General features: G+C 46.5%; 1 protein-coding gene across 16 annotated transcripts in view; it reads left to right on the top strand.

The window, feature by feature from the left end:
• Positions 1–27,817, top strand: part of PPFIBP2 (PPFIA binding protein 2) — a 170,163-nt gene that overhangs the window by 84,873 nt on the left and 57,473 nt on the right. For 11 of the 16 annotated variants that reach the window (XM_072794206.1, XM_072794205.1, XM_072794209.1 and 8 more), the window contains 3 exons: positions 4,281–4,394; positions 15,293–15,424; positions 24,984–25,166. In XM_072794206.1, coding sequence (XP_072650307.1) covers positions 4,281–4,394; positions 15,293–15,424; positions 24,984–25,166 — 429 coding nt within the window. Of the gene's footprint in view, positions 1–3,930; positions 4,119–4,280; positions 4,395–15,292; positions 15,425–24,983; positions 25,167–27,817 lie in introns of those variants that run through there. The other 5 variants (XM_072794214.1, XM_072794208.1, XM_072794211.1 and 2 more) reach the window with 2 other exon arrangements.

Below are 27,817 nucleotides of genomic sequence, written 5' to 3'. Positions count from 1 at the left end.
ACGCATTCATTTATTCATCTTGTAATACTGAGCAACCCCTTCTGTACTCTGGAAGCTCTGTATCCAGCCTGATTAATGGGACCCTGTCCTCTAGGAGCCCAGAAGTCTTGTAAGGGAGATAAGACATGTCTTTCTGTCTCTAATAAAACAGCCATGAGTGATATGGACATAGGGTGGATGCTAACTGGATCAGGCCCAAATCCTCTGGAGCCAGATCTAGACTGATCCTTTTGAGGCCAAATCCCCTGGAGCTAGTAACATGGGCTAATGAGCCTTTGATGACTCGCTTGTTTCAAAGAGAGAAACTCCAAAACTTGTATGGAGAAAGATAGTCAAAGGAACATTTTCAGTGCTGAAAAGTCATGTTCCTTGGCAGGACATGAAGTTGAGCATTCTTACATGAGGCCTATCCCTGTGCTAGGGGTTCTTTGCTGTGTTAGCTCTCAGATGCATAAATCAAGCATTTGTTTGGTGTCTGGTATGTATCCGACACTGTGCTTGTTGATTTGGAGAATAAGAAGATGAATGTCTCAATCCTGGCTCAATAAAAAGATTTTTGAAGGGTGGTAGGTTAGACTGGTAGTGAAACAGAAGAGGGGGCAGGTAGAGTTCTGGAACCCTCCACAGACTGTGGGCTTTAGCCTAGAGCACTGGAATGAAGAGGCTGCGGTATGTTTGGCTTTTTTCCTTCTGTTTCACCTTATTACTTCATTTTCCTAATGTAAAACTAATAAATGATGATTTTTTTTTAAAGATTTTATTTATTTATTTATGAGAGACACAGAGGCAGAGGGAGAAGCAGGCTCCCCATGGGAAGCTGGATGTGAGACTCAATCCTGGGATCACGACCAGAGCCGAAGGCAGACGCTCAACCACTAAGCCACCCAGGTGCCCCAATAAATGATTATTTTAGGAACTTTGGAAAGTCAGAAAGAGTTTAACATTTTGACCTTTGTTTCTCAATTTTTTCCCCCTTTCCTGCCCCTATTTAAAAAAAATTAAGCTCAGACCAAATATATAATTACATAATTTTGTATCTTTGGGTTTTTTTTTTTCTCCATTAATTTGTTCATTAAAAAGGACCTGAGTGGTTGGCAGAACATACAGTTGAACATTCTTACATGAGGCCTATCCCTGTGCTAGGGGTTCTTGGCAGGCACTGGTTTTAGGTGCTAGCGTTGTAGCACCTAAAACCAGCATGAAGAACATAAACTAACTCCCTGTTCTTACAGAGCTTGTGTGTGTGTATACACATGTGTGTATAAGAAACCAATACATAAAACATTTCTGGCAGTGATAAATACTATGGAGAAAAATAAATCAAGGTAAGGATTGTGTAGTCAGAGAAGACCTCCCTGAGAGGAGGAGTCCTGAAGCTAAGCTGGGGAGGAAGCCCCTCGGATGGTGGTCCATCCAACACACACCCTGAGCCAGGACAGAAGTCAGCTCGGTGTATGGGAAGAAGCAAGGTCTGTGTGGCTGGAGTTTATGACCGTGAAGAAGTCTGCTGGGGAACTGCCTTCAGAGAGGTAGGAGGAACCAGATTATATAGCACATTATACTGCACATATTTTGAGGGATGTGTAATTTAAAAGTCCATCCCAATGACATGATTAATCAGAGTGCCTGATTTAAAATCTTGCAGCAAACAGTATGGTCTTGCAAACTTTTGAACCAGGAACCTTCATGGCTAAATGAACACATTCCTATTTAAAGGAATTTAATTTTAATAAAGAAGTCCTATGTGTGAATGTTCTCTTGACATTCATGGTTTTTTAAAAATTCTGAATCGTTGAATAATCCCTATTTCAATAACCCAAACACAATTAGGAAGCTGCTTATCACAGAAGTCAGAAGTGGATCCTGACGGTTCCCGTTCCAGGAGCTTGTGAAGAGATTTTCAGAGTTGCTCTTAGGTGATCACCCTGTTTTGTAGTGGCCCCGTGGAGCTGGTTAGCCCCTCAACATGGTAAAGCATTTTGCTTAATTTACAAGGCAGCTCAGTCAGAGTGAATTAATTGAAACACCCAGGGAAGCCTGGGTAGCTCAGTGGTTGAGCACCTGCCTTCCGCCCAGGGCGTGATCCTGGAGTCCGGGGATCGAGTCCTGCAGGGAGCCTGCTTCTCCGCCTGCCTGTGTCTCTGCCTCTCTCTCTATGTCTCTCATGAATAAACAAATAAATCTTAAAAAAAAAAAAAAAATGAAATGCCCAGAGTGTTTTCCTGGGTCTACTTGTAGAAGAGCAAGGCAAATCACATATAACAAAATACTTGGTTTTCAGAATAAGTTAAAAACAAACCCAAACTCTTCTGTGCTCGCTTTGGTAGCATATGTACTAAAAACCAAAATCTTTTATATCTTCATTAGAATGTAATTTTTTTAAGTCAGGATTTTCACCCCCTCCCTTTCAGTCCACTCCTATATTCCCTCTTTTGCCTAAAATTATGCCTAGCCCAGGGTAGGAACTCAAAAACTATGTGCTTTTATTGAATAAAAGTCACAATCTAGAATCTTTATACATTTGTCCCAGTTTTCTGTGCCTCTTCATCGTTCTTCTAGTGATTGAGTGTTCAGGTTTATGAGGACCCCCCAGCCTGTGTATGCTGAAATATTATGCACAGCTGAGGTACAGGCTACGGAATGCAGGAGACCTCATGCCATTCCTCTGGGAACCAGCACATGACTTTGAGGTGTGGTGCAGACGATAATCCTCATAATAAGACTAACCATAACACATCCTTCCCAAACGGAAACTCTGGAACCCAGGGAGCTTTGAAAGGCCACCCTCTGGAATCCTACCCTTTAGAAAGTCTAGTTTGTAGGTATAAAGAGTCCGGGACTGCTGATAGTGTTGGGTCATGAGGATTGAAAAAGCCACCACAAAGTTTTGTGTTTAAAATGGGCCTAATTCGTTTCCCAGAGTTAGGAGTCTCTCCTGGTAGAAAGGGAGGTGGGTGGGGGATGGGGGTGACTGGGTGACGGGCACTGAGGGGGGCACTTGATGGGATGAGCACTGGGTGTTATGCTATAAGTTGGCAAACTGAACTCCAATTAAAAAATATAATAAAATAAAAAATTCAATTAAAAAATAAAAATAAATTTAAAAATTGCCATAAAATGGGCCTAATTGGCAGCAGGCTCCTGTTGGGGGATTGTAAGTGGAATATTAGCACACTATGTACCAACTCCAGGAATATGTTCCAAAAATTCATTAATCATTTGGGAATATAAAAATGGAAAGCTTAAAGTAGTGGTATCAATTTAGTTTTTTTTCCCCCCTTGCAAAAGGGAGCTTTATAATTGATAGTCTGTTTAAACACTCAGAAGTGAATTCATGCTAACCCCTTCCTGCTCCGACTACCATTCCTTTATGGGCTGAGAAATCACTTAGGATAATCTATATGTAAGTGGCAATGACTCACCCATTGGTTAAAAACCAGAAGTGTCTAAAGGATCTCAATTTACCCGTCATTGATTTCTTTATTTGGGGAAGCCACCCATTCTCTTTCTTCACCTTCCTGCTTTGAGGCACCTTTTTAATAAAAAGGAGGATCTGGGGGTTAGTTTTGCTGCTAGAACAGGCTATGAAAATCCTCTCAGTATGCATTGAGGGCATAATTTAAATGACTTCCTGTAAATGGATCTTTATTAATTCCAAAAGATCTCTTGGTGATTTTTCGATGGAGGACTTTCCTGCCACAGTATGTGCAGCGTGGCTTGTGTGTATTATGACTGAGAGTCATGTTTTGGCCTGTGAGGCACAAAAACGTTCCTAGAGCCAAGTTTTGTCAGTGCTAATACATGCCCTTTACATCCCACATTCCTTGATTGCTTCAGAAGCCTCTCCTGATAGGTGAGCAGTCATCACACCCTTATGAGAGAGGTAAGGTCATTGGTTAGTTTGCACAGGAGTTTGGATTGCTCTTCCACATGAGGTGGCAGGAGCCCTGGCAAGCCAGCCGAGATATGCCTTGAGGTCCAGACTGCCCGAGTGAGCTCTGTGAGAGGAATAAGGAGCAGGAGGCCAGCCCAGAGGCAGCTCTCGTGACTGTTGGGTGTTTCTCTGTTGAGTGCATCAAGAGCGGGAAACGCAGCCACGTCAGTTAGGCAGGGGCAAGGTAAGAAAGCAACTAAAGTTTGCTGGAACCTTCACTCCCCCCCCCCCCACCTGCCACCTGCCAAAAAGAAAAGCCATCTCTGTGTAAAGATTAGCAGTGCAGTTTCACAGCTTGAGGTGAGCCATTTCTGCTCCTCCACAATTGCCATATTTCCCGGAACAGGTGAGTGTCCTCACAGACCAAGTGGAAGCCCAAGGAGAGAAGATTCGGGACCTGGAAGTGTGTCTGGAAGGACACCAGGTGAAACTCAATGCCGCTGAAGAGATGCTTCAACAGGTAAGGCGGGGGTGGGGAGGCAGGGGTGGCACACGCAAAGGCCCTCGGGTTCTAAAGCAGCTCGTGTGTTAAAGTCACTTTTGTGTCCAGGTCACGCTGTCACTGCTTACTTCCCCATCCCGCCCGTCTGGAGGTAGGCTGGGCTGCTCCGCATGTGGTGTTTATACAGCAGGTGAAACCAGCCCCAACTGAGAGTCAGGGAGGAGAGGGCGGGAAGGGCTGGCCTAAGAGGAATAACCTGTTGGGCTGGTTAGACAGTTTCCCAGGTGGCACTCTCGCCCCAGCCCGGGTTCAGGTTCAGGGGCACTCTGCTGGCAAAGTCACCCTTCTCTTCTCAAGCCACACACAGCTTGACTGCTAGTGGCATCTGGGGTTTTAGAAAGTCACCTAGCTTAGCTTCTTTCATGCCTCTGTCCCATCTCACTCTTCCCCTCTCACTCTGCATAGTTTCTGATAGAACTTATCTCATCAATAATATTTTGATGTAATTTAATGGCTGTCAAAATGAAAAATTTAGCTGCTCTCGTACCATTCAAATCTCTTGAATGCCTTGTTTCCTTTTGGTCCTCGTTGTCATCAGGTGTGCATATAATTTACAAAGCTCTGTTCACACTACAGGTACAATTTAGTCCTCTGATTTTGTATGCTTCACATCAGCGTGAAGTTTTTTCCATTTTTAAATCTTGCTGGATAGTTTTCTTTACTGTCACTTAGAGGCTTTTTTTTTTTTTTTAGTGAAAAGTATGATAATCATTCTGCTCTTGAAGAGTTTTACGCAATTGTAAATGATGACCTGCAATTTTTAGGAAGGGGTGTTGAATTTTTATTCAGTCTTTTCAGAATCATTGAGAAGCTAATGAGAAATTTTGTGAAATCTATCAAGATGATCTAATTTCCTTGAATCATCCTTGCATTTTCCATTATTTTGGGAAAGAGGCACATAAACTTCACTCATGGCTTATGCTTTGTAGCTCCTGGTGTACTGCTTGGCACATAGGAGGCACTCACTAATTATTTAACGAATGACAGTCCCTTAACAGGAATGGGTGTAATCGGATAACTGATCCCCCAAAGCTCCAACATTCTTTACTGTCATGATTAACATTCATATTGTTACTTGGTGGAATGGTAATGAACACAGGCTTTGAATTTGACCTTTGGTTTTAAGAGAAATGTTTTGATTCCTAGGTATTTCTTCATTTTGAGTGAATTTGAGAACTTTTTAAAGTCAATATTTCTATGCAGTCTTCAAAAAAAACTGGTTCCAAGAGCTCAGAAGCTGTTTGCTCTCTAGTTTGCTTTCTTTTCATCTCTGCATAATAAGTTACCACAGCCTTGGCCCCGTTTGATTTTTCTATTTAAATTGCATGCATTTCTCCTGCTCATCCTATTCCATGAAAATCTGAGTAACAGTAGGAGTTGAGTTGAGTTTATTTTTTCAAACAGAATCTTCCTTCTGAAGACCAGAAAAGAAAATAGCCTGATGGAAAAGCTGTCGCACGGCAGGAAAGAATTTTCACAAAGAGTGATAGAAGAGCCCACTAGATTGTGTTTTCAAGGCTGCTTGGAGGTGTGGCTTGGAGGTGGGGCTGAGGGAGGAGGGGAGGAAAGTGATGGAGTGTTGCAAAACCCCAGACAGAGACCAAGAAGATTTGACTGCGGAAGGGAAACATGTCAGGAAAATGTCAGAAGGTTGATGTCTCCGGAAGGTAGTACCTGCGGGTAACGATGTAATCCGGGGTCAGAGCACAGCTGCATTTGGCACCTGAGCTACCTGGCTGCTCTTCCACGTTCTGCTCCCTTGTCAGCGTCTCTGTGCTGGAGAGTCTGATGATGTTTCCCAGCACCACCTGGGCAGGCTGCTGTCTTGTCCTCCCAAGCATCAGCCCATGGACCGGATTTTAGACTTCTGAAAAAGTCTTAAGCTCAGTTACCTTTTATTTCTTGTTGATTCTAAATCTTATTTTGTGTTATGGGTGAGATACCAGGCATGTGGTTTGCATGTGCCATGGAGGTAGATGCCATGGTGTGGTAATAATTTGGAATGTGCTAGGTCTTATTTGTAGCCTCTCAGATTTGAAGACCTTCCTGAAATTAACCAAGTTATTATTATTATTATTATTATTTTAAAGATATTTATTTATTTATTTAGGAGGGAGAGGAGAGAGAGCGCAAGCAATGGGAGAGGGAGAGAGAATCTTAAGCAGGCTCTTCACACCCAGCGCAGAGCCCGACTTGGGGCTCGATCTCATGACTGTGAGATCATGACTTGAGCTGAAGTCAAGAGTTGGACACTTAACCAACTGAGCCACTCAGGCCCCCCCTTAACCAAGTTATTTTTATCCTCATAACTTTCCCTGTGTTCTTTCCATCTTTCAAGGATAAAATGAAGGGAGTATAGAATACTGAGTTTTGGTGTATCCTGGATTCAGGTCATAGGACCACTTGTGTGTCTGCTGGGCTTGGTGATAACCTGAGCTGGAGCTTTTAGGGTTCCCCACTCCAAACCCCAGGTTGAATATTCTGCTGCACGTGCTGACCCTTTCCTGAGATCTGCTTGATGCCGTTTGACAAGGCACTTAACTCTTGCCCCACAGTGCTGAGGCGGGGCCGTGTACAGTTGGGATGTGTTACGCATGTGTCCTGGGTACTGGGGACAGGCAGGGACTTGCTTGTCTGCCAGCGAGATCCTGGACTGCAGGGCTCTTGGCTTCTGGTGATAGGAACATACAGGACTCCCATCCCCGAGGCAGAGAAGAGAGGCAAACAATAGCCTCTTTTTTGCCAGCCCTCAGAGACTGTTTCTGGCCTGAGCCACGCCTGGCCTCTTGCTCCAAGGCTTGAGGGCTCTGAACAAGGTCCTTTCTCAGTCAGCGTGAGGCCTTGTGACTACTGCCTATTGACACTGCCGCCCTGTTGACACCGCCGCCCTGGTAGCACTTCTCCGGCGTATGGAGTGGCCTTGTCTGCAGGAGGCGGCCGCCACTTGCCTTGAGCTGACTGCCCACGTAGGCCCAGTGCTGTTAGATAGTCTCATTTTTCATAAAAGGTTGGAAATCAGATTTAAAGATAAATCTTTCTGTTTTAAAGATACTGGCAACTTAAATGGGGGAAAAAAAGTGCTGCGTGAACCACACCATGCATATCTGCAGGCCGAGCCTGGCCCACAGAGCTCTAATCTCCAACCCTTGCTCTAGACTCTGTCCCCTCCACTGGCTGCAACAGCACCTGTGGGAAAGGAAACCCAACCCAGCACAGCCCAAGCCCCGTGCTTACATAGGTTCCACAACCCCACTGAGCCATGACTTGCCACAGCTTCTGTTCACCCCACTCCAGGGTGAGCAGGAGCCCAAGAGGGGAGGGAGTTAGTGCCTCACCCAACTCATGAACCACACACCCTTCCACCTGCCCCTGCTAATGCTGAATCTCTCAGGTCCCATCTGTTTTCTTCTATGCATTGATCCATCTGGTCTCCAGAACAAGGGAACGTGAAGACCTTGGGTTAGACAGGCAAACCAGAACCAGATAAAACCAGCATGGACTGGTCCACATGAGAAGCATATAGGTGATGGGCACAATCTTTGTCTGCAGCCCCCTGCAAGGCTCAGGGTGGCGAGGGGGCAGCTATGAGCATCTTTGTAGACTGCCTCTGGAAGCCCCTACTCGGGTATGGTCTCAGTGTGGATTTCCCAGGGAACCTTCTCTGTTAGAGTCCTTTTCCAGGAAATCTATAAACGGGTCTTCGAGAGGCCACAGCCTGGGTTCATTTTCCCAGGTCTGGGTAGTCTGGGCCTAGGTACAGAGAGCTCACAGGGCTGACATTTGCCTTCTGTTGCCTAAGCAGGTCGAGGCATTGCCTAGCAGCATCTCTGATAGCTGCACACTGGGGTCTCCAGAATTAGCACCCCAGGAACACAGGCATGGACCAGCGGCCTCCTTCTTATAACTTGCTTAGACCCTGCTGGCAACAAAATCTGTGTCACAGGGCAGGTTCTCCATGGCCTGATGATGCACTGAGGTCCCTGGCGGCTTTTTCTAAAGTGGCCTCTGGAGTCCCGTAGAGTCCTGCTCGGCATGCTCCCTGCCTCTGACCCTTCTCCAGAGGACGATGACTTCAAGGAGGAAGCTGATGCTACTCAGTGGGTAGGAGACTTTACACAGAGCTGGCAGCCAAATGGCGCACCTTCCAGAGACTAGCAATTTACAGATGTGACCAGTGGCAAGAGCAGAAAAGATGTTCATTGTCAAAAAGAAGACAGGCTAGAGGAGCCAAATGGGGAGGTAGAAAGGATGCAGACCTCCTTGTGAGGACACACCCCTGCTTTGGGGAAATGTTGAAGGGCACCTGCCTCGATGTCAGTCCTCCCTCGTGACCTAGAGCCCCAGGTGGTAGACAACTTTCTGTGGACTCACCATTGGCCGTTGACCTGGGAAAGTTGTCAAACCTGTGTTCTTAGGTATGTATAACGAGGATGACAATACGGGCTTTACATTGTCCACCTCTTAAAGCTGGAGTATGGTTATTGCGGTTTTATTAAAACTGAACTATTGGGCACCCCCGGTGGCGCAGCGGTTTAGCGCCGCCTGCAGCCCGGGGTCTGATCCTGGAGACCCAGGATCAAGTCCCATGTCAGGCTCCCGGTGCATGGAGCCTGCTTCTCCCTCTGCCTGTGTCTCTGCCTCTCAGTCTCTCTCTCTGAATAAATTTTTTTAAAAAATCTTTAAAAAAAAAAACTGAACTATCTCATAAATCACCAGTTTTAAGATATTGAGCATGGAGATTTGGGGGCCTAACATACCCAATTTCTACCCACACATTGAGTCAAGGACAGTATGTCCAGGCGCGTGAACTCCCAAGTGTCGCCAGCACCTGGCTGATACATTTCCCAAGAGCACCCTTAATGAGACATTTCTGTCTCAAAAAGAATATTAAATAGAGCCGTGTATGTGATCCTGTGGGAGCACAAATCTGTCTCCAGAGGTAAGACACTTGAGTCGTGAGTGAAGAAAACAGAGATTTGCCTGTAATTCCCTAAACTTGCCTCCTGGGAGATTTCTGAGACAGAAATAACTGCTTTCCTCAAGTTTATCTTATTTATGTTGCATCTCTGTACCACTGTGTGTGTTAGATGCTTTACCCTCTTTTCACAGAGCGAGGGAACTGAGGTTCAGAGAGATGGTCTCATTAGTGGGGCCTGGGTCTGGACTCGAACCTGGGTTGACAACAGGCACCTCTCTGCAGTGTTACTCATGAAAGCAGCTTTCTGGCATGGCATAGGCCTCTTACTTCAAAGGGCACAGGGACGCATTTTCCCTTTCATGTCTTTCCATGGCCCATTCTTTCATTCTGGTTTCAGATTGCCAGTCTGGCTCCAGTCCTCTGTCATTGGTCAGTAACTCCCTGGGTCATGTTCCACACTTAAAGATGGAAGTAATTGCTTCAAGATGTGGCCCTTTAAGGAGGGAATAAATTGAGAGGCCACTTCTTTTTATCGGCTCCACTCTCAAACCGAGCTTTGGAAAAAAGAAATGACAGTTCTCTCTGAGATGTAAGCTTTTTTTCCCCATCTCCAGGAAAGGAGATGTATTTGCTCTTCTGAAAGAGGTTACTGGTAATGGTGAATGAAACCAGAGGGTGAGTGATAATTTTGTTCATTAAAGTTTTTTCCTAAAGTTTCATTACCTAGTTTCATGATGCTTCATAGTAACAAAAATCACCTGCCTCACATACCACCTTCCCTTCCTTTGCGTGTTCTCCATAGGCAACCTTAAAACAATTGGGAGAGCAAAAACTAATGCAGCTTATGAAACCTGTCCCCCTTATCTCCAGCCCCCTGCCTCCCCACATCTCACCTCCCCCCAACTTTATGGTAGCTTCGTGATTCCAAGAGATCCCCAGACAAATCCACCCTGTAGGTCTGAGCAAAAACCAACCTTGTGTTCGTGCCCCAGACAAGTAGGCTGGATCCAAAGATAACTCTAGTGTTTAGAATGAGAGCTTGGGATCCAACAACCTGTCTCTTAAGACACAGACTAAAAGCAGCTAGCAAAGGAGACAGAAGAGAAAAAGAAAGATCAGGAAAACCGAAAGGAAGGATGGGGGTGGCAAGTAGTATCTTAAACCGAAAAGTGGACGAAGCATAGTAAGTGGTTGAAAGCTGAGAAGTACAGGTTGCATCTGAAAGTTTGGACATTGGTCCTCAGAACAAGAACTGTTTCTGTGCTCTACCCGGGGAAAGCAGAAGCTGGGTTGCAGGCATACAGACATCTTGTTGAGAAGTGACTGGAAGGTGAGGAAGAAGAGGTAGCAAAGATTACTGATTCCAGAGCTTAGCTGTGAAGGGGCAAGTGAGAAGATGAAGAGAGAAGGCATCCATACAAACAGTGCACACAGAGCATGCATTTGCTTAGCAAGAGCACAAGAGGGTTGATGATTGGTTGTTTCCAGGGAAGGCAAGGTCAAGAGGGAAAGTTCTTTCGAATGTCAGAAATTTGATCATGTTTATAGCCTGAGGAATGGGAGCTGATGGTGAAAGAGATTAAATGCCTGTCAGAGTGGATGATTAATGATCCTACCTCAGTGTAGCACAGTCTGGGTGGGAACTTCCTCACAGGCAGGACAGAGGTAAAGGAGAGCCTAGGGAGCAAGTGAAGAGGCGTCCTTCGGAGGGAGAAACCGGACCAGAGCCCGGAGATCACAGCCAAACGCTAATGATTGACTGGGGAGGTAACTTGAAAGCCTGAACATCAAGATGTGTGGGGATGGCATGAAGCCTAGAGAATGAGAGATAGTCAGCAATAGGTAGGTGGGTCAGATGGGGGCAATTTCAGGGCAAACTCTAGACTCATTGTGTCCTTGAACATATGCTTTTTATGTGCAACCTGGAAACTCACTGTGCTGAGAGTGGCTCTCCAACAGAAGAGTTGGGCTTGCTTGCTCTAAGACGTGGATCTCAGATTTGAATGAGAGATGGTTCAGGGAAACTTTGAAATAGAAAGGATGTAATTTCAATGAATGATCAGATTATTTTTAAATATCTTTTCAGGAGAGGTTATTTGAGGAGAAGAGGGAGAAACAGTGGGGTATATGATGGAAGAGAGTAGGAAAGATTTGGAACAATCTCTAAAAGGAACCAGCCAGAGATGAATGCAAGGGTGCCAGGAGGTATTGGAAGATCAGCTCTAATTAGTGTAAATTTGTATGAAAACCATTTGGCATCATTAAATGTCGTTTGCCAGCAATTTTCAGGCCATGGGGACTAGAAACATAGATAAAAGACTCTGAGGTTTGGCCTAGACTGGGCTCTGGTTAAGCAAATGTATTTCAGGTCTAGGGACAGGGATGAACTGGATGAGGAATGTTCTTGTGCAGATGTGATAGAGTTGAAATGACCTCATGGGATGGAATGGATAAGGAGGCAAATAGTACTTAAGGGAAGTTGATAAACTGAGAAAATAGGTAACTAGAAAGAAAAGAAAAATAGGTAACAGAAAAAAAGATTAAGGATTATTGAAGTCAGTAAATGGGAAAGTTTTAAAGGTCAGGGTACTGTGGCCAGAGGAGACCATTTCAGAGCTGAAGATTTTAGAATCCAGAGCAAATGCATTCTGGATAAAGGCAAGGGCCAAGTTGTGGTCATCCTGCTGAGAAGCTGAGGCAAAGTGGAAGCAAAGCCTGTTGGCACTGTGGTCAAGAAAGGTGCAGCCAGAGTGGATGTTGGAAACTACCAAGGAAAGAACAGGATGTTGAAGTTACTGAGGAAATGGAATGTGCCCGAACTAGGTAGAGAAACTGTTGATCAAAAGACAAAGCCCCGAGGAAAATGGGAGACTGTCTTGGGTTCTGGATATTTGGGAAATGAGGCTATAACCAAATGGCGCTGCCTTAGAAGAGGAGGGCAGACATAGATGGTCGATAAGAACAGTAGTGGTCTGGAAGCAGTCAGAAATAGGGAGAGAGTTGTCCAAGAAGTTGGATTTGGGGAGCAGAGTGGACTCCATTTGAAATGACTGGGAAGGATAGGTCATGGGATGCAAAAGTTAGGATTCAGTGTATGCTGGAAGGAGGAGGAAGGAACAGTTGAAAATGTAGGATAGTTAAACCCTCTTAGGACACAGATGATAGAGGATATAGCACATAATAGTGGTTCGGGGCCATGTGAGCCTGGAGATGGGAAGTGGAGATGGACTGGGATGAGCTTGTCGAAGGCTGATTTTGAATTCAGGGACTAGGACAGTACTCATTGATGACAGGGATGAGGGGTGATGATAATGAAAGGTAGAGGCATATGCTAATAGATCTAATAGCTGGAATATAATCGCTAATAAGTGGAATGCCCACTTGGAATGCTAGTGTGACCAATTAGAACCCCAGCATGACCAATTGGAACGGCTATTGGAACTTTAGTAGGACCAATTCGAATATTATCCTTGTCAGCTGGAACATTGGTGTGACCAATTACAACCTGGCAGCTTAAAATAGCTAGAGGGATTTTGGCAGTAGTGGAAATAGAGTGGATTCTTAGTTTTCAAGAGAGATACATTCTGAGGCTTTTTTAAATCCCACCGATGCAGTATCATGAATGCTAGTTAGTAGACAAACTGCATCTTAACAACACTCAAGCGCTCAATGGGCTGTGTTTTTAATGGTCATATCCCTAGGCCTTGACATCTGGTAGATATTTAAAAACATATTTATTGAGTAAGTGATTAAAGTCTCATAGAAGAATATTTTCTCAGTTGTCAATGTTCCAAAGCAATTGTCTCAGGGACCCTGATTTGTAGAATTACTCTTCTTTCTCTTCCCATTGGTGGCTGCAAAGCTCATGTGCACAGTATGGTCCATCTCTAGCAGTCCACAGAACTTTAGGGTAGGTGTTTTATACCAACTATGGCTGTGGCTTTAACTTTAACTACTTTTCCTACCTGCTTTAATTTTATGATTTTACATTTTAACTCAAACTGTCCATTTTTTGAACCGTCTCGAATCATTTTTGGAACAAAGCAGGTCGATGAAAGGTTGGAGAGGGAAACACAGAATGAGGTGGGGGAGGAGGTGAGAGTAGGTGGGTGTCCAGGTGAATTGCATCTTAAGAGAGCCTTAGCGTCAGGCCCTGGTAGAAAACGTGTGCTCAATAAAATCTTGACAATTTTGAGTGGCAATTTGCTGGACTCCGTGAATATTTGTTGATTGGCTTTTTTCAGTATGTATTTTGTTATTTCCCTTAAAATTCTTGGACTTCTTCCTTTGTTTAGGAAACAATGAGATACGTTAGAAATGAGTTTTGGAGTCAAACAGACTTTGGTTTGAAAACTAACTCTGCTGTTGTGGATTGGCATGTGTTTTGGCCAAGACAGGCCAATCTTTGGGCCTGGTTGCTCATCTGTTAAATTAGGATAATATTTACTGTTGAATCACTAGGAAGGTTTATTGAGAGCATGCATGTAAAGTACCCAGCAGGGTCTGGCACAGAGGAAGCACTCACAGAATCTGTGTCTTCTCTCCTGCCCCCTCCACCATTATACACATTTATCTGGCAGACTCCTTATGACGAAGTAGGCTGTGGTTCACACATGGCAGCGTTGCCACCCCCGCCCTATAAGCTAGCTTCCAGTCCAGCTGAAACAGGAAGAGCTGGCCTCTTTTACCCAGTGCTCAGAGAGCTCATTTTGCTGAACTTCTAGATACTCATCCCCTCAGATTAGCAGGTGGATAGTCTGTAGCTTGGCTTTCTGAGACCCTGAGGGCCTTGGCCTAGGGAACCCTGTATTCCCAGTTAAAATCTCTGTCCTGTGTGGTTTGGTTTATGGTCTGAGGACAGTTCACAATATGTGAAATTTAGCTGTTGGGTCAGCATATTGGTCACCATTCTTGTACTATGGTTGCATTGCCCAAGAGAATAAAGAATATTCATACTATAACAGGATAGTGTATCTTTTTTGGCTGCTTATTTGTGGCTGGTTACTCTCTGAATTGCCTACTATAGTCTCCTTGCTGGGACCTACATATCCAGTGTCTACCAACCATGTGCCAAGATTTCGGAGCCAATGGCCTTTTGCCATTGGAGAAGTGTTGCCCCTAGACTTTGGGAATGCTCGTGGTTTTTGAGGTCCTTCATAATTCCTAGTAGTTCCCAGCAGGTATTATGTCTATCACCTTTGTTTTTTTTGTCTTATGTATGCTTATGAAGTGTATGTGTTAAAGGCAGGTTGTTGTCTACCACTGTTCTAGTGATGGCAGGATTTATAACCTCCCCTAGTCTAGCCTTACAGTAAGGAAGGAACAGTTTTCCTGTTTAATCCCTTAGTGGCTCAGAAAACTCCATATCACATAGGCTAGGAAAAATTCCATATCACATAAATACAATTCTAATCATTCAATAAATACTCATTGAATATCCACCTTATGCTCTAGTTCTTTCCTAGGCTCATTGCAGTGAGACTTTACAATGAAATTTGTTGAAGACGGGGGCTGAACATTGAGCCCAGGAGATGATTTGGAATCCTTGATTTTGAAAAATATGTTGTTAATGTAAGCTCGTGTTTGTTTGTTTTGGTTGAGAGGACCTGCTTATTTTCCTTAAAAACAGAGATAGAAACATTTAGTTCTTTGAGCAAAACTGTCCATTTTGCTGCCTTGGAAATACTGGTTTCTCTAGGCAAATGTGTTTTTGAGAGCTATAGTTCACACTGTTTCTCAGAGCACAGTGGGTAGTGGCAGGGGCTGCGCTCTCCCTGAGTGACCCAGTAGCAGACCGGGTCTGTCCCTCCTAGACCTGTGGCTCATATGCAGCAGTCTCAACATACAACTTAGAGATTGCTTTCTGTGCTCTGGATGGAGCTACAATTGCCCTCGTTGCCATGGAGGCTGTGATTTTGAGATCTGGTTTTGCTTGCAGGAGCTGCTAAGCCGCACATCTCTTGAGACCCAGAAGCTTGATCTGATGACTGAAGTTTCTGAGCTGAAGCTCAAGCTGGTTGGCATGGAGAAGGAGCAGAGAGAGCAGGAGGAGAAGCAGAGAAAAGCAGAGGTGAGTGTGATATACCAAATTCTGGGGGGAGGGGGTATCCATACTATTCTAAACTCAGAGCAGGGGAAGCTAGCCTAATGTGGACTCAGGCCATCTAGTCAACCCCAAGCCTGGCAGCCACTGGGCGCCAGCAGCATCTATGCACTAGAGACGCAATGATCTGTTAATACCAAGTTATCAGGTTTTGCTGTGGCTGCAAATTTCAGCAATGCCCAAACCACCCACTTTTGGCTCTAAGGCTTTATCTTCCCTCAAGCTGCTGACAAGGATGGAAAGGGAAGCGGTTGGGGTGGGGGGCCGTGGGGAGGATCAAACAAGATGTGAAGGGACCCAAGATGTCCTCTGTGAGAGTCAAGGTAGTGACCATGTATTGGGATGAAGTCCACTGCCCAGTAGGCCACTGTCATTACAGCAAAGGAGTGTATTTCATGGACCCAGATGGAACTCTTAGATTATGTGTTTCTTTTCTTCTGATAGGTTATAGGAGGGAGCCCATATAATATTTTCCTGCATCGTTCCTGTTATTGTTTCAGGCTCTATAATCCCATTGGCTAGAGCATGTCAGACTCCTTTTTGGGATAAATATTGTGGATAAATTCTAGGCTCCGAGCTGCTTTTGTTGAGTGAGAACATCCAGTTGAGTGAGATCCTTAGGTGACCACCTTCCACGTACCTCGACCTACAAGTCCCCATATTTGCACCTGGATGTGTAAGACGTGGAAAGAAGATAGGCTTTAGGATTAGAAAAACCTTGATTCAGTTACTGGCCTGTTTAACAGGCCTTTGGACTTCATTCAGCAAGCTAGCTGCTTAATTTCTCTGAACTTCCATTTCTTTATCTGTAGAACTGGTAACTGTGTGAAGTCCGAATCAAATCCCAAAAGTTAAGTCCCTATCGTAGTATCTGGCATAATGTAGGTACCTGGTTTATTCTCACCCCCATCCCCCGCCGCATCCATGTAGGCATCTCCAAAATCTAAAGATGAATGTTGTTCCTTTCTATTAAGCACTACCATTCCTGTGCACTGAAGCCTTCCCTATTTCTGTGTGTACTGGGTAAACACTGGTGATTGGGATGCTTTTAATACGTGGGCAATTCCATGCATTGCTTTTGAGAAGCTGCTCGTTGGTAAGTAGGGTTGCCAAAAGATCTCTCCATTAAGCTTTAGACCGTGTCTTCTAATGATTAAGAGTTGGAATCAGATCTTCCAGCTGTAATGTGGAGCTGAGCTACTCATTAGCTTTGTGATCTTAGGCGAGTAATGTAACCTCTGCTTCTTCCTCTGTAAAATGGAGAGAGTCACACTATTTCCTAGCTGGTTCGGAGGGGGGAATGAGGTCATGAGGGTACCATCCTTAGCATAGTGCTGGGCACATAGTAACAGCTAGCTTGTATCTATTACTTACTGATTGTATGGTTAAGCATGCTGCAGATGGAAATGTAGATTAAGCTACTTTTACAAACTGCAAGGTCACGCAGACTGAGCTTATCTGGGTGAAGTGTTAGTTGAATAGACTTTACTTCTTAAATGTTCAGAAAGAAGGAAACTGAATTTTCTCCAGGTTTAGAGTTTTGGGGTTTTGTTGTTTTAACCAATGTTTCAAGCTGTGTGATTCCCTGTGAACATGTATTAAGGCTCTGGCGGCAGAAATCAGTAAAGTCTGAGAAGTCTTAAAGTGGTAGAGACAACTCAAAACCACTTAAATTTAAAAAATAAGTAATCGTGGGAGGTTCTTAGGTCACACAACTTGACGAGTCTAGGGTTTGAAGGCCAATATCACTAGATCCAGGTGACCTCACAATTTCATTAAAACTCAGCCTTAGTGTAAATCTTGGTTCTGCTTTAGTCTTATTTTCAGGAAGGGTCTCCCCATGTGGTGACACAGATGGCCTTCAGCAGCTCTAGATTCCACCAGCGGGCGACCCATGGAGAGAGAGAGAGAGAGTCTCTTTCTCAGAGGTCCAGCAAAAGCCCCAGGATTGCATCTCATTGGGCCAGTTTGGGTCACATGCCTGGTTCTGAACTGTAGGGAGCACGTGGGTGGGTGTGAATCCATCTTGGAGAGAACGCAGAGTTTGCACCAACCTGGGACAGCTGAGTTCCTTTCTGGGGAAGACAGGATGGAAGGCGAGCTCCCACTTCTGGGCCAAGTACAACTAAAGTAGTCATTTTGCTGTTTGCTTTATTTTTTCTTTTCCGAGGGATTATATTTCAATCTGAATTTTTTGTTTTTGTATTCCTTTAGGCTATTCATGCATGAGGCAACATGGACTCTGAGCTGCTGGCTTCAGTCCTAGAGATAACGGCCCTTCCCAGTTGCTAGTACAAACATAAGGTTCTATGTGGAGGAATTTTTTCAGGCTGTTCCAACCTGTGATACTCCGTGAACAGCCACATGACCTGAAACGCATTTCTCCTTCTTAGGATTGAACATAATCTTTGTTGGTATGCTCAGAGGCTCTATTTGCAACTATCTGGAGCACCAGAGGCTTAAAACCGCAGGGAGCTGCTACAGCCAGGGCCCCTGTAGTCACGTGCGTGGACGTGTTCGAGGGGGACACTTAGCTAAGGTCACCAGAGGTTGTACTTACATGGATAAGGGGAATGCTGCCTCCCAGCCTGCACTGCTGCTGGGTTTTTTTCCAGTGAATATACTTAGCCCAAGGCCTGATGGCTTGTGGTTTGGAAAGGCAGGACCTTTCTCTTTGTTTTGTTTGTTTTCTAGGGTAGCTGGATCTGAGATTTCCTCCATGTAATTCAGGCTTTATCCTCAAATTCCACTTTATGTTTCAGTGAAAATTTAAAAAGAATGCTGTTAACAAGAGCATCGCAGGCTGCTTTTTCTGTCTGGCTCTGATCCTCACCATCCCCCAGCCCCAGCCGGTATCCTTACCTTTCCTCATGAGCCTTTTGCAGTGATTCTGGGGCATTTTAGGAGACCCAAGCTTGGATCAACTAGGTTTATTCTTGAGAAGCAGGACCTCAGAGGAATGGCTGCCATGGAAAGTAAATACCAGAATTAAGAGGATAGAACATAAAAGATCCAGAGGCAAAGGAAAACCCCTGGGTGGCACACCATATCACAGGCATGTCCCTCCAGAAGCATATTCCTTGGAGATGGGAGTCTGGTTTCCCCAAACCACTGGAGGCACAGGGAGGCTCGCAGCTGGATCTCTTTGTGGGATTGAAGAGGTTGGTGTGTAGTATCAGAGATCCTGTGAAGAAGGGAGCAGGGATCCAGCATGTTCTGGAAAGTGAAGGCCTCCCAGTTGATCAGAGATATACCCAAGTATGGAGAAGGGGCCAAAAAGTGTAGGATTTCTGGCAGAAAAAGGAATGTCTTACAGCACGGGTGGGATTGTCCTCCTTTTTCCTTCCTGTGGTGAGCACCTTGGAAGGGAGGGATTCTGGTTTCTGGACGAGGCAACCAGAATGATGGACTTGAAGCACAGAGCAGGGACTGAGAAGATGATGGTGTTTGCTCTGGGAAGAACTGGCCTGAGCAGGAGAATCTTCCACTTTTTGTTTTATGTATTTTATTTTATTCACTGATTTTTATTAGGATAGGAAATACACTCCCACAATTCAAAAATTAAGAGTGCGTAAAAGTTCATGCAGCAAAAGGTCCCATTCCGTGCCTCTGAGGCCCACCGTCAGGAACCACTGTGATCATTTTGATTGTATCCTCCCAGAGTTATGCACAGACAAGCAAACTTATGTGGAGAGATGTATGTACATATACACACACATATTCTCTGCCTCGTTTTTGCACACATGCACACTACTCTAGACCTTCTAATTTAGCACTCTGGGAGTTTATTTCTAGACCTTCTAATTTAAACTCTGGTAATTTAATGTACCAAGTACATTAAAAAATATTATATCTGCATATTTCAGTATCTGACTGTACCCTAATTTGACCTGTTCTCTCTTGATGGACATATAAGTGGTTTCCAGGTGTTTGTTATTACAAGTAATGCTGCTGTGAATGATCTTGCATGCTTGTGAGGATACTGAAGTGTAATCGATGGGCCAAAGGCTACATGCACAGATTTTGACGGATATTTCCACGTTGTCCTCTGGAGCACAGAGGTTGTGTTCCCATCAGTGATGTGTAAGTGCCAGACCAGTATTAAACTGAGCATGAAGGAAGAGAAAGAAAAAGAACTAAGTAAAACTGGGAACAAGTTTAACAGGTCGGAAGGTGTCAGGACCAGTGATTTCACATGGAAATAAGCCATAAAGAAGAACGTTGATGGTTGGTGAAGCAGGAGTAATAAAGCCAGCTGAGAGTACAACACAGAGTGGCAGTTAGAACCTCAGACACATCACCTAGACTTGGTGACATGGGACCCAAGAATGGGACAGGGCTACCAGAGGGTCTGCCCTATGGGGGAGAAATAGACCTGTTATGAGGGGTGATGGGCCAGCCCTGGGGAGAGAGATGGATAAATGTCCATTGAAGTGCTGAGCCCGAGGGTGGATCCCCTGGAAAATAACACACAGGGTGGGAGGATGAGAGGGCAGTGTCCTGGAAGTGTCAGGTGCCTCACATAGCACCCACCCCCCGAGCGCAGGAGGGAAATCGGTGCACTCTGATACAGATGTCCAGGCCCACGGAGGCGGACAGGGGGACAGTGGTGGGAGGGGGCGGCAGTTTGCATAGCTCCTCAAAATCCCTTCCAGCTCAACACTGAACATATTTGAGAGGCTGCCTTTCAGTGCCCCGCTCCCTGGCTTGTTTCTACCCAGGTGGGCACAGAGAAGGAACCTGGGAACTGCTGCTCTAGCTGTGATGCTGAAGCAAAGGAGAGACTAGTTTATGAGGGCAGTGTGTCGGGTGCCTTGGGAGGGCACGACCACTGTGCTATGAGTCCCCAAAGGCGAGAGTAGGAAAGCCACGTGGAGACAGCCGTGCCTGTAGGCTTCGGGAAATCATACCTTTGAAAGTTTAGAAGGAACACAGAAGACGACTCAGAATATGGAACTAAAAAATAATGTTGTTTCTGACTGCAGCCTCACAAATGATATCGACACAAAGGAGACGCTTGGGGGCTCCTGGAGAGAAGCTAGTTTTCAGAGGGGCTTGTATGAAAACTAGAAAGGACAAAGCAGAGTGCCCCTGCATAAGCAGCACCAGCAGGGGCAAACCCCAAACAGAAGGACAGTGCCAAGGACAGGAGAGGCACTTTTGGTTAAAGTTACATCCTCAAGAAGACCAAAGAGAGAACGGGCTCCCTTCCACTGATGCCTCTGGCACAAAGAACTTAGGGCAGCAGTCCCCAAACTGTTTGGTGTCAGTGAATTTTAAGATATCAGGGAAACTGGGTGAGTTGTTAGCAAACTGGAGGTGAACTATTTCCTCTTCCCCCACCCCCCAGCTGGCAAAGAAAGTTAGATAGGTTCTATGAAATTTAGTCTGTTGAGGCTGGGGTTAACCCCTATGATGGGTTGTGGGAGGCTGGGAGATGAACTAGGGATGGTATTCATTAAGAGCAAGTTATATCAACTTGACTTTGTGTGTTGGGCCAGGAATGCATCGTGTGGGATAGACGGGGTAAATGCGTGCTTTGTGAGGCATTGCACGAACACTGCTCAGGCAGTCTTTGGATGAAATAGAGGAATATAGGATGGATGCTAAGAAAAGTACTCCAGTAATAATAGCACCTAGAGACCAACTCTAGGAGGATTTATTGTAGAGGGTGACAGTCCTCTGCCCTCCTGCTTATTTAGCATTTAAAAAAAAAAAGATTTTATTTATTTATTCAACAGCACAAACAGGATGAGTGGCAGAGGGAGAGAAGCAAAGAGCCAACCTGGGGCTCAATCCCAGGACCCTGGGATCATGACCTGAGCTGAAGGCAGCCACTTAACCAACTGAGCCACTGAGGTGTCCCTGATTTTGCATTTTTAACATATAATGTGGAAGCTCATCTAGAAGGTCATGAAGCTCTGATGATGTGAAGCCAAAGAAAAACCAACTGGATCAACTGACATTGAGATTCATAAAAACCTATATAGACTGGAGTGATAGCTAGGTTGCCAGGAAGAGGGTAAAAGGTCAGAAGAACCTAAGTAGTGGAAAATCACTAAGGTATGGAAGGAAACACTTCATAACGGAGCCAAGCAACTTGAGGACAGGAACATACCTGTGATTTGACCAGGAAGAGGGTCCTGAGGAAGATAAGTGGCCCTCATGGTGGAGACAGACTTTGTCTGCCTGGAGACCTGGGGCCAGGGAATGAATAGGGTGATGAAGTCAGATAGCAGGTCTAGACTCTTCATTTGAGAGGCTTAACGATAGAGAGAACAAAAGAAGGAACAGGGCAGTGAAGTTCTAGCCCCTTCTATAGTAAAAGAGACAAGCAGTCTAAAGACAAGCAGGGCTAGTACACAAGGAACTAAATAAAGATTCTGGAAATGAGTAGTCAAGATGGTGAGCACCTGAGGGAGTGCAGAGCCATTGAGTGGGCCTTCTTGTCAGCGATCAATGTCATGGGCCTTGACTGTGTCCCATGACCGTTGGGTGTTTTCCGTTACTCACCTAGTTCGTATGGCTCAAACACTTGGCAGAGGAGAGGCAGTGGGGGAAGTGAACTCACATTTATCTGATGCCTCCCATGTGCTAGGCCCTGTGCCAGGTGCATCACTTAGGGCTCACGTGGTTAACCCCTCACAGTAACCCTATAAGATATAAACCCTCAATTCTACACAAGTGAGGGTGGCCCCGGTGGCGCAGCGGCTTAGCGCCGCCTGCAGCCTGAGGTGTGATCCTGGAGACCTGGGACTGAGTCCCATGTCGAGCTCCCTGCATGGAGCCTGCTTCTCCCTCTGCCTGTGTCTCTGCCTCTCTTTCTGTCTGTGTCTCTCATGAATAAATAAATAAAATCTTAAAAAAAAATTCTACACAAGTGAAAACAAGTGTACATGAGTCTGCAGCCTGCACGCTCCGATGGTGTCATGCCAGTACCATCGTGGCATAGTTGCCCCTAACAGGCTAACGTCCCTCTCTGGGGAGGTAAAGGCTGATTGTTACCTTGAGGGATTGCTTTTGGCTCCATCCTTGATTCATCTGCCATCCTTCCTTCTACCACAAGGCTCTTGGTTAGAGGGTTCGATGTAAAACTTTTAAAAATTGCCTTCATGCCACTGAATTCCCAGCTGCATTTCCCCCTCTCCTCAGTATTCCTCTTATCCACACCTACCTTTCCTCTTCTCATACCTCACAGTGGCCACTCTAAATCTGTACCCCCTTTTGTTTGACTGCTACGTCCTTTGAGAAGGAACATACCTGCTTTACAGAGATCAAGGCCATGGGGAAGATCTCCCTCACCTTGCTGTTGCTCATCTAAAGACTGCCTGGACCCCCCCCCCCACCCCACCCAGCATTCCCTTTGTGCTTAGCTAATCCCCCCATCCCAGGCTGCCAATTCCAGTGCCTTTCCTTCATATTAATTCCTCCTGCCCAGCTTCTTGGTCCTCAAAGGTAGTCCTAGGGACCTACCTGCTAAGTGGTTAAGGTACCAAAAGACTTTGAGACTTTTCAGGAGAAAAAGCAGGAACAAACTGAGTGTAGACAGTCTTTTCCCCATTGAGCACCTCTCAGTGGTGGCCAAGTCCATGGGCAGTAGAGACAGAGCTGGACTGTGATGCCTAGTGGTTCAGGCTAGTCAGGTGAGAATCCTCCCCTACCTTTGTCATGCATGTGCTCTAAGCCAGCAAGAGGTTTGGAGCCCAGTGGTGCACACAGCACAGGCCAAGTCAGAGGCCAGTGTCTGTCCTGGGACTGCAGGTAAGAAGGTAGAGGACAGGTATGCCCCAGCCCATTGGTGCTGGCCCATCAGGGACCAGTAAGAGTGCAGCTGTGGGGAGGTCTGAGATCCAGGGCCCTGAGGCCCATAAGGGTCACCTTGATTTCTCAGCCCAATCCTCTGGTCTTGGTAGGAAAATGTCTTATTAGACAGACAGCCCTGTGGGAAGACAACCGGGGCTGTCTGTGGGCCAGCTCAGGTGGACTGGCTCACAGAGCAGCTGGGAGGCTGGGGGGCTGCTTATGCTGGCAAGCACCATTTAGCCCTCAGTCCAAATGGTATCAGCGGGAAGGAGAGCAGGGGCTGTAGCCCAGCACCCTCTCAGCCCTGAGCTGCCATTCAGACCCTGTTTCCCTTCTACGTTGGAGAAGGGGATTTACAAAACAAGATACCAGTGGGAGTTTCTCTCCTTAGACACCATTGTCATTAGGGAGGATGGACAATTTCCTGCTGGCACACCTGGACAGCAGCAGACCTTGGTATCAGATGCCAGCGCTTAGAATATCAGTAAAGGTGGGCAGGGAGGCCTACGCAGTTTCCTTGGCTGCCACTCTGTCCACCCAGGTCTCTGCTCTGCTCTGTTGCCAAGTGTTTCCTTAAGTCCACATCCCCGTGCCACAGGCTGCTCATAGCATCCCCCAACCTCTTGGGTTTCTTGCTGCCATGAGTGGCACCATCATCTACCATGTTACCGAGGCTCTTGGCTCACTCGCTCTCCTTCACTCCCACCCCCGGGCAAGGCACGTGCCTCGGTGGCATCACCTAGACTCATGCCATCCCTTTCTCTTGACCCAGGCAGAACTAGCCACTCCCTGGAAGCCCTATGTTTTCTGGGTAGTGGCACTAACGGCCTGTCATGATTATTTGTGTGTCTCTCCCCACTCAGCTGTGAGCACCATTGGTTAGTGTGGCCGTGGGTCTCTGCACAGTGCCTAAATGTCAGTGGGGTAGGTGTAAGAGGTCAGAGCTGCTAGTGAGAGGGATTCACAGTTGAGTAGATAAGTATGAATTCCAGGGATTGCAGTGGCTTTTCAAAATTGCCATAAAAGGGGATCCCTGGGTGACTCAGCGGTTTAGCGCCACCTTCGGCCCGGGGGCTTGATGCTGGAGTCCCAGAATCGAGTCCCACGTCGGGCTCCCTGCATGGAGCCTGCTTCTCCCTCTGCCTGTGTCTCTGCCTCTCTGTGTGTGTCTCTCATGAGTAAATAAATAAAATCTTTTAAAAAAAAATTGCCATAAAAGGCCAAATGTTCTCGAAGCTACCAAGGAGTCTGGTTTGGAGTGAGAGGGTTTGGTATAGAGTGTGAGGCAGAGTTTAGAGTTGGGACGTATAAGCGTGCATAAGTGTGCTGCGTGCCGTGGGTCACCTGCACACGGGGGTCAATGTGCTTACGGGGGTGGGGTTGGCACCCATAGCCCATGTAAGGGGTGTGTGGGTCTCTCTGTGTGCCTGTATCTGCTGTTCCAGGCCCCGGGCCTCACTGTTCCTGTGCCAGGATGGTCCCGGTGTGGCACTACGGAGCTGCCGGGGGTTTGTTCAAACTGCAAGACAGCCCCATAGATGGGGGCTGGTGTCCGCGAAGATGCCATGTCTCTTGGTTCCCATGAAGAAAGTGGGCGGTCCCCCCGGGGCCACCTGCTGCTCGCCCTCTGCATGCTTCCTTCTTTCTGGGCTGCTCTGCTGAGGAGCTTTGCGTGGAGAGCTGACTGACCCTGAGTGCTTTTTTTCCCTCTCTCTTCTTACAGTCAGTTCTGAATGTGATCAGTGAGCTGCAGGAGCAGATGTGTAGGCTGCAGCTGGACATCCACAGGCAGATCCAAGAGCGCCTCTCCCTCGGTAGGGGCGACCCTGAGGAGGTGGCAGCCGGTGACGGTGCGGCCCAGCCCCCGCCCTGCAGCCAGGACGGTGCCTGTTGGGAGGGGTCACCTGTAGGAACCACACTTAAGTATATCAGAGCATGCGTGTGGGGGGCACTTCACTGGTGGAGGGGCTGGGGTTTCTTCTAACCTTAAGTGCGTGCAGTGGCTTAACATGGCTCTGTGGTTACCTCCGGGCTGAGCTCTGTGACCCTCCCTGAGCAGGTCTGAGTAGGTGAGGCCACCCCTCAGACAGGCAGTGGCACTCGTCTTCCTCGGGGTTGGGAATGAGCTGTGTCAGGTGCACTGAGGGATTGGGCGTTCGTGCCAAAGGAAGCCCCAGGAGTTCCCTTCCCAGGTGTGATTCAGACACTGCTTCTTCTGGGCTGGGAGAGTCGATGAACTTCCATCTCATGGGATTTCTTTTCTTTTTTTTTTTTAAGGAAAATATAGCATCATGAAAGAATCCTTTCAAGTTTATTTTTAAAGAAGTTGATCCCCAGTGAGAAAATAGAACACAAGTTTCCATTTGCTATGACAATGAGGTCATCATCTGAGTTTCTAGGAAACATTCCCCACTTCATCACATTAGAGGGATTTCACAACCTCTGGGCCCCAAAGGGTATATCTTTCTGGTATTCTGGACTTGGCTCCTCACACTGCTGGAACGGGGTCCTATTTGACCTGGCTGGGCCTGGTGATGGAAACTGCATGGAGATGACCTATGCCCCTGGGGCCCACTGTCAGAGAGGACTTGAAAGCTTGAGGGAAGGTCAAGGTCACAGGCATGAGCACTGCAGAGGGTCGGCCTCGGCTCTGGGGGAAGTTACCACGATCCATACTCAACTACGGAACATATTGAAACTCTACCCAGACTCAGGCATTAGGGGAAGTGCTTGGGGGCAGGAGGTTAAGATAAGTAGGAGATTACATTAAATTAAATAAATGATTGAGGGGAAAATTTATAAGGGGATAAAAATGAGAGTCCAGGTATAAGTGTGGATTTGGACAGGGAAGTGCTGAGAAGGTGCTGGGCATGCCCCATGTTGAGTGGGTCACCGCAGAAAAACCTCTAAAAGAGGCTAAAATTTGCACCAGTGTTTCTGGATGATGATGGGCAACAGACAACCTAGAAAGAGAAAGACGTGCCCCTGACCGCATCATACTCTATGTCTCCTGGTGGTGCCTCTCAGGCAGGACCAGAAATGTTCTCACAAAACCATCCTGAATCAGCTGCAAGTCCCACGAGGCCTTAAAGTCTAATGTTGCAGGTCATGGATGCAAGGAAATTAGCTTTTTTTTTTTTTTTCTAAATTTTTTTCTAAAAGGGCATCAACAAATGTTTACCTTAGCTATGAGAAAATCTTTCTGAATTACCCTACAACATTCAAGGATCAGCAGTGTAACTTTTTGGCAAATTGTCTCAGCTCCGGGCCAGTTAAATGATGAATTGAATTTCACATGTTCATTTGTCAGGAAGGAATGCAGACCTACTGCGTGCCAGAGGGAGCAAAACAGACTTGGGGTTAGCCAGACCCCTCACGGAGTTCACAGCGTGGGAGGAGAACTAGCCGTTAGCCATCATATCAGTAAATGTCTGATTGCAAAGGATGTAGGAGAGCTACAGGTGCCCCGTGAGTGTAGCAGGGGGGCCTGATGAAGTGTGAGGGTCGGTGGGAATTAACCCAGCAGACCACTGCAGACAGGAGGGAGCGCTGTGTGCGAAGGCCCGAACTGAGTTGGGAGGAGCCAAGGGATGCCAGGATCAGATGTGTGCTTTAATTACATTGTTCCCCTGGATGCAATGGGGTGGGGGGTGGGGGGACAGTGGCGTCAAGAAGAGAAGATGAGGGGCATCTGGTTGGCTTGGTGGCTCAGTGGTTGAGAGTCTGCCTTTAGCTCAAGTCGTGATCCCAGTGTCCTGGGATCGAGTCTCCCATCAGGCTCCCTGCCTGTGTCTCTGCCTCTCTCTCTCTCTCTCTCTCTCTCTCTGTCTCTCATGAATAAATAAATAAAATCTTAACAAAAAAAGGGGGGGGAGGGGTGGCAAGATGACAGAGGAGCAAGCCCTGGAGAGACTGGGCGCGGGCTGTGGAGACGAACCGCTAGGCCAGAGTAGTGGAGTTGGAGAGAGAGAAATTGATTTCCCTGGAGGTAGAATTAACCAGGCTTAGGGATGAATTACATCTGTGGGGGAGAGCGAGGTGCCAAGAATAGACCCCAGGTTTCTGGCACAGGCAAGTAGGTGGATGGAGATGCCATTCAGTGGGACGGGAATGTCTTTTAAAGGGGGAATTAAGTGTTCCACTGGGCCATGGCAGTCGGAGATGCCTGCGTGGAGGTGTTAGGTAGGGAGTCTGTGGGAATCGAGTTCAGAAAGCCTGGAAGTGATCACTCTCATGCTAATTTTTCTGATCGGACTCAGGCAGCAGGACCAACTGTCTGTTAAAGGAGCCTTGGTTTGGGACAAGGGTGCTTAGTGGTGTCATCTTTGCTAAAGGGTTAGTTTAGACAGCAAAGGGCCCTGTAGTCAGAAGAAACCATCTGACTTCCAGCTCACCACGGCCAAGTTGTTCAACTCTCCCTTCCTCATTCAGCGACCTTCAGTGGCTCCCTACTGGCCAAAGACTGGCATCAGAGCTCCATATATCGCCATCCAAAGCCCTTGCAGTAGGGCCCCACCTTATCTTTCCAGCCTCACCTCCCACTGCCTCCTGCCCTCC

The sequence above is a fragment of the Canis lupus genome, chromosome 23 (genome assembly GCF_048164855.1).
Source record: "Canis lupus baileyi chromosome 23, mCanLup2.hap1, whole genome shotgun sequence".
NCBI lineage: Eukaryota > Metazoa > Chordata > Mammalia > Carnivora > Canidae > Canis > Canis lupus.
This window is presented reverse-complemented; position numbering and strand designations above follow the sequence as displayed.